At 28.5% G+C, this 14,391-nt stretch overlaps 3 protein-coding genes across 3 annotated transcripts; 1 reads left to right on the top strand and 2 right to left on the bottom strand.

The window, feature by feature from the left end:
- Positions 1-1,160: 1,160 nt before the first annotated feature.
- Positions 1,161-6,944, top strand: PGO_100160 (conserved Plasmodium protein, unknown function; the record flags this gene model as incomplete). The annotated part of the gene is made up of 1 exon (XM_028688051.1): positions 1,161-6,944. The coding sequence occupies one exon, from the start codon at positions 1,161-1,163 to the stop codon at positions 6,942-6,944; it is 5,784 nt and encodes a 1,927-aa protein (XP_028543852.1).
- Positions 6,945-8,695: 1,751 nt separating this feature from the next.
- PGO_100150 (hypothetical protein, conserved) lies at positions 8,696-10,164 on the bottom strand (the record flags this gene model as incomplete). The annotated part of the gene is made up of 3 exons (XM_028688050.1): positions 8,696-9,161; positions 9,391-9,716; positions 10,102-10,164. The coding sequence occupies 3 exons, from the start codon at positions 10,162-10,164 to the stop codon at positions 8,696-8,698; spliced, it is 855 nt and encodes a 284-aa protein (XP_028543851.1).
- A 3,828-nt stretch (positions 10,165-13,992) lies between these two features.
- PGO_100140 (hypothetical protein, conserved) lies at positions 13,993-14,307 on the bottom strand (the record flags this gene model as incomplete). The annotated part of the gene is made up of 1 exon (XM_028688049.1): positions 13,993-14,307. One exon carries the CDS (start codon positions 14,305-14,307, stop codon positions 13,993-13,995), a length of 315 nt encoding a protein of 104 aa, XP_028543850.1.
- Positions 14,308-14,391: the final 84 nt, after the last annotated feature.

Raw genomic sequence — 14,391 nt, 5'->3', positions numbered from 1 at the left:
GCAAAAAAAAAAAAAAAAAAAAAAAAAAAAAATGCCTTCCTTTTCACCGCGTACAAATATGAATATCAAAAAAATAGAAAAGATATAAAACACACTTTTGGCATAATTCTCTTACATTTTTCGAGAAAATTTGCGAATGCAAAAATGTCTTACTCAAATGTTAGGGAAAAAAGGTGTATCCAGAAGGGGGAAATAAATAACTAAATAAATAAAATGGTAATGCATTTTTTTTTTTTTTTCTTTTTTTCTTCTTCTTCTTTTGGAAAAGGAGAAAAATAAAATACTTTTTTAAGCACACACCTAACTTGACCTACTTGTTTTACACTTGGCAAATAAATAAGGACATTGAAAATACCATTTTTTCTCTTGTTTAGTTGAGACCAATTTGTAGGTATGCTTAAATTAGCACTATTTTATCGTTCACAATTTTCACACTTTTTATTTTTCTTCTCATTTTTGGAAAATTATTGGTTCCTTTTTTGCCAGAAGTTTCTTCTTCTTCTCCTTCTACTTCTTTTTTTTTTTTTTTTCTTTTCCCCTTTTTTTTTCCACGTCCCTATATCTTTAGTTTTGTCAACTTGCAATTATTTTAAATATTCACACTTTCTAATTTGCTGCACAATTGGACTATTTTTCAAATATATATGCACTTCACACATAAATGAAAAATATGAAAACATATGCAAAATGTGAAGGGAAAGAATTAAGATAATCTTCATGAGCTTGACTAATTTAATTAAGAAGTCTTGTTGAAATATAAAGCTTAAACGTTTTTTTTTTTTTTTTTTTTATTATTTTTTTTTTCCTATTTTGGAGTTATAATGATTCTTCATATATATTTCCTGCATGTGTGGTTTAATTATGAATTGGGGAAGCAACAGCTGAAACGTTACATTTTCCACTTCGGATTCCCCTTGGTGAATTTTCTGTTCTGTTAGCACAGTAATTTTTTTTTATTTTTTTAGTATCCTTTCCCGTCTCTCTGCATTTTCCTAACGCATTAACAAGTGTGAAACATAAAAAGAATTGTGAGGACACAAAACCAAGGTTCTAAATTTGCCAATTAAGAAAACGCAAAAGAAAGAGGGGTCTGAAAAAACAACACCAAATATTGACAAACCACCGTTAACATAATGCATTTGTCGCAATAAAAAAAAAATATGGAAAAACGGAAGGAAAACATAAGTAGTAATTTTAAGAAGGAACAAAAAAAAAGTGAAAGAAAAAATTTGTTTACAAAAGAATCGATATCAACAACAAGTGGTAATCAAAAAATGAAAAAGAATTCAAACAGTATTGAAAATAAAAATGGGAAGATTTTATCAGAGAAAGAAAAAAAAAAATGTAACGAAAAGGAAAAAATTGAAAAGGCGTCAACAGAAATTGTGATAAGCGATAGTAATAACAACTTAAATTATAAAAAATTAAGAAAAAAATTAAATAATCTAAATTATAAGGAGTCCTTATGTCTGTCCTGCACTCCTTTAGTTCAAATAATTTTTGATGACCTAATTCAGGCAATTCAAAATTTTCAAAAACTCTCTGATAAATATGATGATTCTCAAAGGAAATATAAAGAGTTGGTAAATGAAAAGAAAAAACAGAATTCTGAATTAGACACAAAAGAGGAAGGGAAGAAAATAAGTAGCAAATTGTTCTTGAGCGGAGAACACAAAGATGGCGTTATCAGTGACGAGGAAAATGAAGTAAATAAAAAGATACAACTTGAGACAGATCTTCAAGCAAAATCCAAAGAATACGAAGTAAAAATTATAGAACTTCGCAAACAGATAGAGGAAGAATGCAAATTAAAAGAGGCGTATATGAAAGAAAATAAGAATTTGAAATTCAGTTTGCAGATATTAGAAAATAATAAAAAAGAAAAATTTGATGAATCAACGGAAGATCTGTCAGGTTATGAATTTTCTTCTTGTAACAACAGAACAAAATCATTTGATGATTATGAAATTAATAAAATAAAAACAAAAGAAAAAAAATTATCCCAAATGGGAAGCAACATAATTAATGAACACACGTTATCATTAGGAAAGGAACTGTCTTATTACAAAAATTTATGTAAAGAGTTCAAACTGGAAATTGACAGAATAAGGAAGGATAAAACTAACGATGTTAACAATAGAATAAAGTATATTAGTGGAGATAATAGTAAAGCGGGAGTGGGTGAAAATGGTGAATATAGAGCTATCGATGAAGAAGAAAAAAAAAGTTCAAATCGAAGAAGTAATAACGATATAAATGAGTATAATGAATCTTTGATAGAAGTAAAAAACACAGAAATAAAACATCTAAAGAAAAGATTAAATGAATACGAAATAGAAATTCGAAAATTAAACGAATTGAGAATGATCAATGATATAAAGGAGCAAAAGATGTATAAAGACAAAAAATCAGTTTGCGAAAGTGCTACTAGCGATAATTTTAACTTTGAACATATGAACTGCAAACTTGAATTAATTGATGATAGTTCAAGCGATTATGTTCAGACGAAAAATGAAGATTCCGTGAATGATATCAGCAATTTGAATAAAATAATAAAATCCAGAAATAACGAAATTTACCATTTGAAGAATCGCGTAATATTACTAGAAACAGAGCTGCACATTAAGAATGAGGAAGAAAAGAAGTATAAAGAGAAATTGCATCTGTTGAATGGTAAGTTAGAGGGAGAAAAGAGAAAGAAAAATGTAACAAATGTAACGAATGTAACTAATGTAACGAGTATAACGAAAGAGAATAATGAATTCGATTTGAGTGAGGAAACCGAATCTCTCACAAACATGAAATCCCTGAAAATGGAAATAAAGTTAAAGAAAAAGGAAGTAGAAGACTTACGCAGTATATTAGAGAAAGTAAATATAGAACTAAAGGAGGAAAAAAAGAAAAGTGATAAGTATGAAAAGCAGTATAATGAGGAGAAAAGCGAAATTGCTATCCTAAAGGAGGAACTAAAAACGTTAGAAAAAGAAATAAAAGTGAAAGAAAGTGAATTTAACTTGAACAAGAATACTATAAATAATCTAAAGTTAGAATCAGCCGAATTCAATGACATCATAACATTTTCAAATGAAACAAAAAAACATTTGACAGATTATATACACAATTTGTTAAACAAGTTGAGCGAATCTAATGATAAAATTGATGAGTTAAAGGATGGAAATATACTACAAAAGCAGAAAATAGAAGTATATAAAAAAGAAATAAAAAAGCTAAAAGATGATTTAATAGATTCGAGTAATCAATTAGACGAATTTGCATCACTGTTAGACAAAAAAGATGAAGTTATTGAAAGTTTTAAAGAAAAATTAGAAAATTTAAACAAACAATATGGTGACTTGACTTTAAAATATAATGAAATATTAAAAGAAAATAAAAATTTACAAATAACAAATTCGTCTCATAATGCTAACAGTACCTTAATAATTCAACAACTACAACAGGAAATTCACATGTTAAATGTAACAAATAGTCATTTAAAAAAAATTGAAGAAGACTATAAAATAATTTTGCAAGAAAAGACAATAATTGAAGATGCAGCTATAAAAATTCAATCGGAGTTAAAAAAATCTGTTGATAAAATTAAAAATTTAGAAACCTACATCCAAACGTTGTCAGTAGAAATAGCCAATTTGAAAACACAAAGAGATGATTCGTTAGATGCATTAACCAAAGTAGCCATTGACAAAACACAATATGAAAATGAAGTAATACAAAGCAAAAGTATAATACATGATTTGAGAAAACAACTTAATGATTATGAAAGCAACGTAAAATATGTTCAGAATAATATAAGCGAAATAAATAAAATGCATATAAAAAAGGAAGAACAAGAAATTATGTTAAAAAATGAAATTAAATCACTCAGAGAAAATTTAAACGAAAAGACAATTAAGTTGGAACTGCTACAAGAGAAGGAAAATAAATTTGAGCAAAATACCATGGCGTATAATGAATTTCACTTGGAAGCACAAAAGAAATACAATTCGTATGAAAAAATGATTCAGAAATTAAAAAAAGAAATAGACGAGCTAACTATAAACAATAATGACAATATTGTTATTATAGAAAAATTGAAAAGTGAACTGGATGCGCAGCAAAGAAACAAATTGTGCAATTTTTCCAACACATTTTTGAGGAGTGCAGAAGATTTGGTTGGTACCCACGTTGAGAATGCTACGAGTAAAGATAGTCAGAGTAAACTTGGAAAGAGTGTGAGTAGAGACTTGCATAATCCTGTTTATAATAGTGAAACTAATAGCAAAAAAAACAATACTGATAGTGAACATGGAGGAGATGAAAGCAAAGAAACAAAAAGTAACATACCGAAAGAAGAATTCTACAAAATGAATGGTGCTAGTAATGCGTATTCAAAAGAAGAAAATGAAATATATGATTACGATGACGACTTTACAATTTTTATCAATTCGAATAAAAGTAATTTTAACAAAAAATATAAAAATAATACGGAAGAAAGGGAAGAAATAAAAAGCAAAGGAGTAAATGAAAATGGAGTTATAGACAGCTTGAATGATATACCTAATGACGATGGGCTAAATGAACCCAGTGTAATAAATAGAGATAAAAACAGTGAAAGGAACACGAGTGAGAATAACAAAATTGATCATTACAAGGATAAATTGGATTCAATAGGAAGAATAAATAAATCAATGGATGAGGGACTGTTAAACGAATCAGAAAGTTCTTCCAATAGCAAAAGTTTAAATATTGATTTTTTATCATTCAGCAAAATGGATATAAAGAAAGACTTGATGCGGGAAAAACATAACAAAGAAAATGATCGCTCGATTTCCTCTTTAAAGGGGTTAACATTGTCTGCCTTGAACAATACAAGCAACAACAATAAGGATAGAAATATCAATGGCAGTTGGAAAGGTGAGACAAAGGATCATACCACTCACAGGGGTGGAAGTATCCAAAGAGGCGAAAGTATCCAAAGAAGCGAAAGTAGCCATAGAAGTGGAAGTAGTCACATGTGTGGAAGTAATCACAGGGATGGAAGTAGCCACAGCAATCGAAGCAGCAGAATCAGAAGTAGTAAGCGTGCTATGATACTGAAAGACAAGATGCAGGATAAGAATAACGATTATTTGGACAGCGATAATTCCTCATCATACTTGGGAAACCACGATATTTCGCTTTTTAACAGCTCAAAGATAAAAGATATTTTCAATTTGAAGTCGATAAATTACGGAGTTAATAATAACAAAGGGAAAGGTGAAAATAGGGTAACAAGAAGAAATTCTCAATTAAACGGCACAAATAAAAACAACACATATGAGTTAAATAGAAGTAAGCAGAAAACAAAAACGACAAAAAAAGAATCTTATGAAGATATCATGTTTGATTTTAATCGGGATTGGTTCAGTAGAGAAGCTGAGAATAGGACAGAAAACGCTAATGGGAAAAGTACCAGTAGTGTCCTGAAAACAGAACAGAAAAGGAACCATCAAAAAGGTTTACAAAGGGATTCACAAAAAGGCCTACAAAAAGGCCCACAAAAAGGTCCACAAAAAGGTCCACAAAAAGGCTCACAAAAAGATTCACAAAACAAATACCATATGGACGATTCCAATTATACTCTATATGATGAACCATATCACCATAAGGAGAAAAAATATAAAATAAAAAACAGCCAAAATGGAAAGGACAGTTACGGAAGTAAATACTACGAATACAACATAGACGAGGATGATCGATCTAGAGCTCATGCAGATCAAGAGGGAAGAGGAAAAGATAGTAATTATCGAAAAAATAAATTACAAAAATCTAATTGTTACACAAAAGCTTTGAAAAATAATTCTGAGAATCCTTTAAAGAAAAAGTTATCGAGCAAAATAACCCAATTGGAAACTTCTAGTAATAAGAATACATTAAAAGAATATCAAAATGAAAATAAAAAAAAGAATGATTCTTTTACTAGTTACAATTCACAGATGAATATATCTAGAAATAAGAAAAATAAAAAGCCATCTGAAAATATTAATAACATGGTTTCAAGAAAAGGTGAAAAACATGATGAGGACTATCATGAAAATAGTAAGAACGATTATAATGTTGAAGAGGTGGATAAAAAAGTTTATAATTTCATTTCTCAAACGAGTTATGAAGCTAACAGTAACACTAGTAGCATCCTACTAGACTCAGTAAGTTCAGATTTCGCACAAAACAGTAGTGTAGAACATTACAATAATTCTAGTCCAAATGAACCAAATGGGCGATTAAATTATTTAAGTTTTAAAAAGGAGGTAGAATATAATAGTGTGTTGAACAGTTCGAATGATTCTTATATTCTGAAAGGAGGAAGTATATTTAACCAACCAAGCTCTTATGGTAGAAATGTTGCATTAGATGGAGAGGATATAGGAGATAAATGTGCAACAAAAGACAGAATAGACGGAATAGGTAGAGGCGGGGATAGTACCCATAATAAGGGTCTCAATTTAAAGAGCAAGAAAAACAATTTATCTGCCAGGGAGGAAGGAGAAGACATCTCCTGTAGCAACATGAGTTCTCCGTATGATGAAAAAGAGGATATGACTTTTGAAAATGTACACAAAAATGAAGCAAATATGGAGAATAAGACAAAAATGGAACAAATAAGTAATACATCCAAAACTAATCAAGACTTGTATAATAAATATATGGGTGTTTTACAAAGTTTAAAGAGTGAAGAAATGGACGCCTCTGTAAATACAACTAATAATCTGACCATCGATTTATCCAATGATTTTACGAAAACACAGGAAAATTCTACCTCCATTTTGTCTTCTTCCAAGACACTACAAAAAGATAGCGTCTTTAGTAATATATCGAAATTTAAATTTAATGAAGAAATTCATGAGTACAACTGTGACCCATTGACAATAATTAAGCCGATTGAAGAATCAAATATGGAATCATATTAAAAACAAGATAATTTTTTCAGTGTCAAAATTTACCGTACAGTTTGCTGTACAATTTATCAACAATTTTTGTTTAACCCGTGTGTAGAAGTTTCAAATATTTTGGTGGATACGATTTTTTGGAAAGCAAACATTTCCCTAATTAATCACTTATACTGCGTGTTTGTGGTATGTCGTTATATCCATATCTATGTTAAGAAGTACATATGTATTTGTAAAAGATACACATACTTGTGCATGCATTTTACAGAACGGATAGGTTATGTTTTTTTTTTTTTTGTTCCCCAGGGCGAAATTACCCAATCGAAAAATTGTTTCTGTTAAATCTAGTTACAAAAATGTGTGTCTACAAGTAGCTGCTAAGCTTCAGCAATCCTATTATTTTTAATCTAACGTTTATATCCCATTTTTTTTTTTTACGACCTGGAAATAATTTGTGCACACTTTTTTTTTTCTTTTTTTTTTCTTTTTTTTTTTTTGTATTATGTCAATCTTTTAAGGTAAAAAAAATATTCTGTTCGTTCAATTAATATGCCTTTTTTAATAGTACTTGTAATATAACTCTCTTTTTCAATTAGCACAAAGTATTGTCTTTCAGTTGATAGAAAGTTTTATCCTGGAAAGACGAAACAAAATGAACATTGAAATGATTTGACAGACAAAATTTTTCTAACCTGAGCTTTACGAGAACAGGGAATAAAATAATTATATTCTTAAAACACATGATTTCAAAACTGATGGATCAAAAATTCATTGTGAAAATGGGCTAAAATACAATTCACGTTGCTACATGTCAGCTACCATTTGGTTTAAAAAAAAAAAAAAAAAAAAAACCTTAATGATATCATCAATTTTGGTTTTAAAAAAAAAAAAAAAAAATGGAAAAAAAAAATGACCAAATAATATTTAAATCTACATGGTTGTGGAATATTTTTTTAATAAAATTAGCAGAAATCCATACATATATGCATATATATATGTATACACATATTAAAGAGTTGATAATTATTGCTGCAGAATACTATTAGTGTTATTGCATGCACAAAATGGAATTTATAATTTAATATTACATTTATTAAAGAGAAGGCATACATTAAAACAAAACATATGCAGTAGTGAGAGGGAATGTGTATGCTTATGTGAAACCTCAAATCAGCACGTAAATATGTATGCATGTCCTCGTGTACATGTGTGCAGATCTGTGTACACATATTCGCATACATTTGAAGATGGGATAAGACGTAGGAGCACTGCTTATATATATAAGCACTGAAACGTCATTCTTAATAAATACATATTAAAAAAAAAAAAAAAAAAAGTAAAATGAAATGAATGTAGCTTCCCTCAAATAATAATTCGTTGTAAGCATATACATTTATGAAAATTTTAAAAAAATAATTAAAAATAAAAAAAAATAAAAAAAAATAAAAAAGGAAGGGGAGGGGGGTAAGAAGCACGAGTAGTTATGGGACAGTGAAGGTAGTAGAGTAGTTATTAGTACAGATATGGTTGTGATTTAAAAAAAAAAAAAAAAAAAAAAAAGGCATAAGTATGTGTATACATGGGGATACGGAAGAGTGAAGAAAGAAAATATCATGTGTTTGTGAGGTTAATTTAATGAAACTGAATGGTCCATAAAATAATTATGGACAGACACAGATTCACATAATATACATATGATGAAGAATTGATGCATATTTCTGCATACACCCAACTTAATATGTAAAAACGTCATTTTGCATGTTTACCACATGTTAATTATTTTTCATAACATCCCTTTGACATAGGGGGCATTGTCTTCTTTGTGATAACCACTTTTTTGCACATTTTATATGAAAATTGTGTAAGCACCTTAATTCAATAATATCATCCTTTTCAACAAAATCAGATAAGCAAATGGAACAAGACTCGTTCTTTAATTTTTTATCTGCTGAATATTTGAAGGTGGGTATTTCTGAAAAAAATGGTTTAGGTACCCCCTTTTTCTGTTTCGGGATATTTTGATGATACGGAAAAAAAAAACAAAACCAGATTACTGTGAAGAATACTCGGAATATGCATGAAAGGATAATGGTCCATGATATAAACCACAAGTAAAAGTTCCTTGTGTATTTTCTTGTCACTACCATTACAACTGTTCCTGTTATAAACCATAAATAATTTAGCAAGCTGAACCTCTTGCTGAGTTTCCATCCCTTCGAACTTGTCAGTCTCCTCAGCCTATGTACGAACAAGGTCGCCAGTGGTGATGAAAATGGTTAATTCGTGGCAACAAAAAGTTGCAAGAAGGGCTCTCGGTTGCATATATATATATTTGTATGCACATATATGTATGTTGAAGCATGGTTCATTCATTAGGTGGAAGAAAAATAAATGTATACAAAATACACATAGAAATTTATATAGATAAGTACGGGAGATTAGCAATAACTCTAATTTTCTCTCTTACGCGTGAATGTGCATCCTCTCATTTTCGAGTTTATATTTTCTCAATAAGAAATACAAGAAAAATCGTACAGGTGCTTGAATGAGTTGCAGTATGCTGTTAATTACTATCCACCATCTTAAAATATCATTGCATGAGCAATCGTTCCAATAAATGATTAAATATGTCAGGTAGGGAAAGGATGTGCTCATACTTATTATTGCTGAAATGAGATTTATTCTTTCAATAAAGTACAATGAATCACTTGGTGCAGTTGCTATGATGTCCATTATAGGGTCTGCATTGTTCTGCATTTCTTGGTCTGATGCAGTCATGTAGTTTTTCATATACTGGATTGGTACCATGCGATGTGCGGGAAGGAGGTGGATGAGAAGGGGAAGGGGAGAAGAAATGGTAAAAAAATAAAATAATAATAAATAAAGATGTTAAAAGAGAATATTATTGAATTGTCATATAATATTTGAACATTTTTTATCATGTAATTTTTCATTCATCCATTAAGCTTGTCATCCTTTTGACATGCTAAATTCATTTTATTCCTCTTCATATGGAATAAGTTGGACAGGGAATTCAGGGAAATAAACGCTTAATATGAGGATTGTTCGGATAAGGTTGTTTTCTTCGTGAGAACGTAGTCCATGGACTTTTCACTTAGTATCAGCATTATCATATCTGCGTTTTCCCGACCCATCTGTTTCAATTTTTTTCACTTACGTGTGATGTGTTTATATAAAGTTTCCTAAAATATGCTCGTATTCTGTTTTCTGTCTGCGCCATTTTTGTAAGATGTTCAGTATTCAAATAATTCAGTAATGGTTATCATATATAACTACTTTTTAATGCAAATAAATATGCTGTGGGAAAAAGGGTAAAGAAGGGGAAACACTGGAGAATTTTAAAGGCACAATTTTGTTAACATGAAAATAATGTTATGTTAATACAAATTGATTCTTAAAAGAATATTTTTTCAAAATATGAAAAGAAAAAAAAATAAAATAATAATAAAATACAATAAAAAGGTGTAAAAATGTATAAACATAAGAAAAAATATGTGAAAAAGAAATAAAATTCAGTTCCTAAAATGAAAGCATAAATATGCAAATTCCACGTTTCTCATGGGTAAAAGAAAAATTATATAAATCATGTGTGAATCTGTTGGGTGAATACATGTAAATATCATAATGCGCGAGTAAGTATAAGTATATATGAATATGTACATGTATATACGTGTTTACTCAAATATGTAGTAATATATTTATACACACATATTTATATGTATATATGTTTGTTTATATATTTGTGTATGTATTTGAATTATACGTTGTATATATATGTAAACGTACAAAATTTGTCCACCCGTTTATACTACATTTGCACACGTACATTAAAAAAAAAAAGTATGAAAATAAAAAAAAAATAGAAAATAAGGAAATAGGGTAGCATGAACATGTGAAAAAAAAAAAAAAAAAAAAAAAAAAAAATCACAAGTTGGGGTGTGATGTAATAAAGTAGCATAAACAATTGGGAAAAGTTTTACAAACAACGCATTTCGAACAAATGGAAGCTTACCAAAATTTTATGTAGTTAATTTTTGCGCGTGTAATTTATAAAGATAAGCGGGAAGACGTGGTGATTTCTTTAAACCCCTTTTGCATGGGAGCCTATGTAAGACCGTAAACATATATGTATATGCGTAGGAATCTTATATATGTGTCACAATAGAGTGTAATGATATGGTAAAATATTTTAAACATACGACAGTCGCACATACATACATCACAAATACTTTTATGTATGAGCATACTTGGGAAGGAAATTCTCATTAAAAGACGATTTTCAGGGATGCAATTATTTTGTGCGTTTTTTATTTTTTACTTGTTAATCCTTGCAAAAAGTAATAACGATATATTACGATGGGGAAATGTAAAAACAAAGCTCAGAGAAAAGTTTATAAATACATAATAAAAAAGTATATATACTTATATATGTACACATAAAATGCGGCTATAAAACACATAGGGCAGTGTTTTTTTTTTTTTTTTTTTTCTTTCGTTGAACTTTTCAAAGGATGATATTTTATTCATAAAACAAATTGTTCAAAGTAAAAAGAAATGAATAAACATAAAAAAAAAAGTATAAATTTTAATTTCATAATTCTTTAAAGAAAAAAATTAGGCTAAATAAGAAATGTAAATTGTAAAGCAGATAAAACTATTGAAATTTAATATATTCATATGTGAATTCATATATAAAGCGTAATATAAATCCAACATATAATCATCGGCAATGAAGAGTAAAAAAAAAAAAAAAAAAAAAAAAAAAAAAACATATATAAGGTTTGATAATGTAGGGTCTGACTGTATGTAAATTTTTTATTTTCAACTTTTTTTTCATGCAAGGTTATTAAAAAATAGTAAATAAAGAATTTAAACCAATTTTTTTTTTTCTTATCAATATTGAGGCATTATTCAACTTCAAATTCGTATTTTAAGTAACAAAATAAATAAAAATAAGCATTTTGAAAAGTATTATTTAATTATATAATGCCTAATTTGACTGTGGTAAAATGAATGGGGGAAATATAGCAAAATGCATATAAATGTATAAAAAAAAAAAAAAAAAAAAAATATTTCCCCATCCCATAATGGCTTGAGTTTATTTTTTTCTTTTAATCTTAAACCATTGCACAAGGAAATAATAATATAAAATAAAGCATTGTAAAAAATGAAAAATACAGAAAAATGTTCAAAAACATATTGCATAAAATGAACTAAATAAAATAATTTATTTAACTTGATATGACAGAGTAACAAAGCATAATTAAGACTGTCTGTTATTGCATAAGAGAAGAACCTACTAATTGTGAGGAATAAATGAAAGAACATTTGGTAATTACTATATAAACAACATGAACATTTTAACGTTTATTATAATTGTATCACATTTCTGTAATGTTCAATAAATGAAAAAAAATATATGAAAAGACGTTTCGCATCAATAAATTGGTTATGGGATGGGAAAAAAAAAGACGCATTTATCATAAGAACTTTTGTTCCCTTTTAAGGATTTTTAAAAGAGTGCCATGATCACATACGTATTAGATACACAGAGGCATACATATATATACACATAGGTATATTCACACCTATATTATGGGAAATTACTATGAGATCATAATTCAAAAGGAAGGGGGAAGGGGTGTTTTACCCTTTTGTATAATTTATCCCCTTTTTAAACGTTACGTTTACAATATATGAATTATTGGTTAAGTTATTTCCTGCGCGAGGGTAAAAGGAATTGTGAACTTTCAGACAAAATGAACTGGATGTAAACATGAAACGTCCACAATGTTTCAATGTTCTTTCTGCCCATTTTAAACATATGGTATATATTTCTATGAGGCCTTAAAAATATATTATAGATTTTATGTAGTAATGTCTTTTTATTTTTTCTTATTTTTTTTTTTTTTTGGAAAAAATCAAGATCTAATATATTTCCATTTGTGACTAAGAAGGGATAATAAAATGCGGTAGTGTATATAACGACGAAATTGCAAAAATGGATACATTAAACTTTTTGCTTTTAAAACATGAACTCTGTTTTTAATCATACTACAATTAAGTATTTATTCACTCATGAGAAACCAGATGTATTTATACGTGCATACATATATACAAATTTTCATTTTTATTCCACAAATAACACACGCACATATGGGAAATGCTTAGATATATACCCTTTTTGATAATTAAAGCAAACATGGCCATGTCCACTTATTTTTTTCCCTGCAAAGCTTTAACTACAATATACTTTCTTATATTTGAAAATTTAACTCAAAAAACCCCAATCGCCTATACATAATGATGTTGTAACGTGAGCGATGTTTTGTTCAAGTCTTTAAAAATATTATTGCTTTACTGTTAAAAGATAAATATTTTATTACCCCAAAGTAACTCGTACTATGCTTTCAAATAGTACTTCTATTGTATTTTCGTCTATAGCTATGTTTTTTTAAAATGTTTTTGGAGTTTCTATTATTTCAGTCTCGCATAGTTTACATCAGTATAACTTCTCTAATAATGTAATAATAACACCGCTCAGAGCGTTTGTTTCAATGAGAATAATAAAAAGAAAAAGGACATGTGCAGTTATGAAATTACATCATGTCAAATAAAATGGCATAAAGAGGTTTAACTTCTTTTGCAACGAATAGATATTTGCGCATGCATTTGTAATTCTAATTATATATAATGAATGAATTTTATAAAAGGTTCCCTATTTTTTGGGATATTTTCTCTTTTATGTATCTTATTCTATGATACACAATTATATATGTAAAATAAAAACTAAAACAACTTTTTATTAAAAATATAGGTATTTTGAAACTTTACATCCCTTAGATGGGAGTGATTATGGCTAATGAATAAATAGTTAGGGAAAAAAAAAAAAAAAATAAAAAGAGGAATAAAATAATATGGGGAAAAATGTGGGAAGTAATATGGGAGAAAATAATAAGCTGTAGCAAAATTATACGGAGGGTCCTGTAAAAATAAAGTGTTTCTTAACGTTGCGTGAGAATTTATTTGAGCGATACTCCTAGGAATATTATTTAGAGGTCTTTTCCTTAGATTCTGTTTCTTCTATCACCTTTTGTGTTTCCTTTTCGTTTTCTTTCTCATTTCCCTTTTTCTCCATTTTTTTTTTTTCAGAAGAGTTTTCATTTTCTGAGCCATTATCTTGTGAATCCGTCATATATAATGATTCTCTGTCAGATTCCGTTTCAGAAGCGTTTGCAGCTTTCTCCATTTGTTGTTTTCTTGTAATTTCGGCGTTTCTTCTTTCCACTTCTTCCTGCGTGGGTATGTATCTATTTTGTCCCTTGGGTAGCTTTTTTTTAGTCCTCGACTTGTCCTTTTTCATATTGCCTTTATTTTTTCTCTTATGAAAAAGTTACTCCTAAAATGTAAAATTGGCGAAATTTTATATGTAAAGTTACATGTAGAT

Source organism: Plasmodium gonderi (assembly GCF_002157705.1).
Source record: "Plasmodium gonderi DNA, contig: Chr10, whole genome shotgun sequence".
Taxonomy (NCBI): domain Eukaryota; phylum Apicomplexa; class Aconoidasida; order Haemosporida; family Plasmodiidae; genus Plasmodium; species Plasmodium gonderi.
Note: the sequence above shows the minus strand (reverse complement) of the source record. Positions and strands in the feature narration are given on the sequence as shown.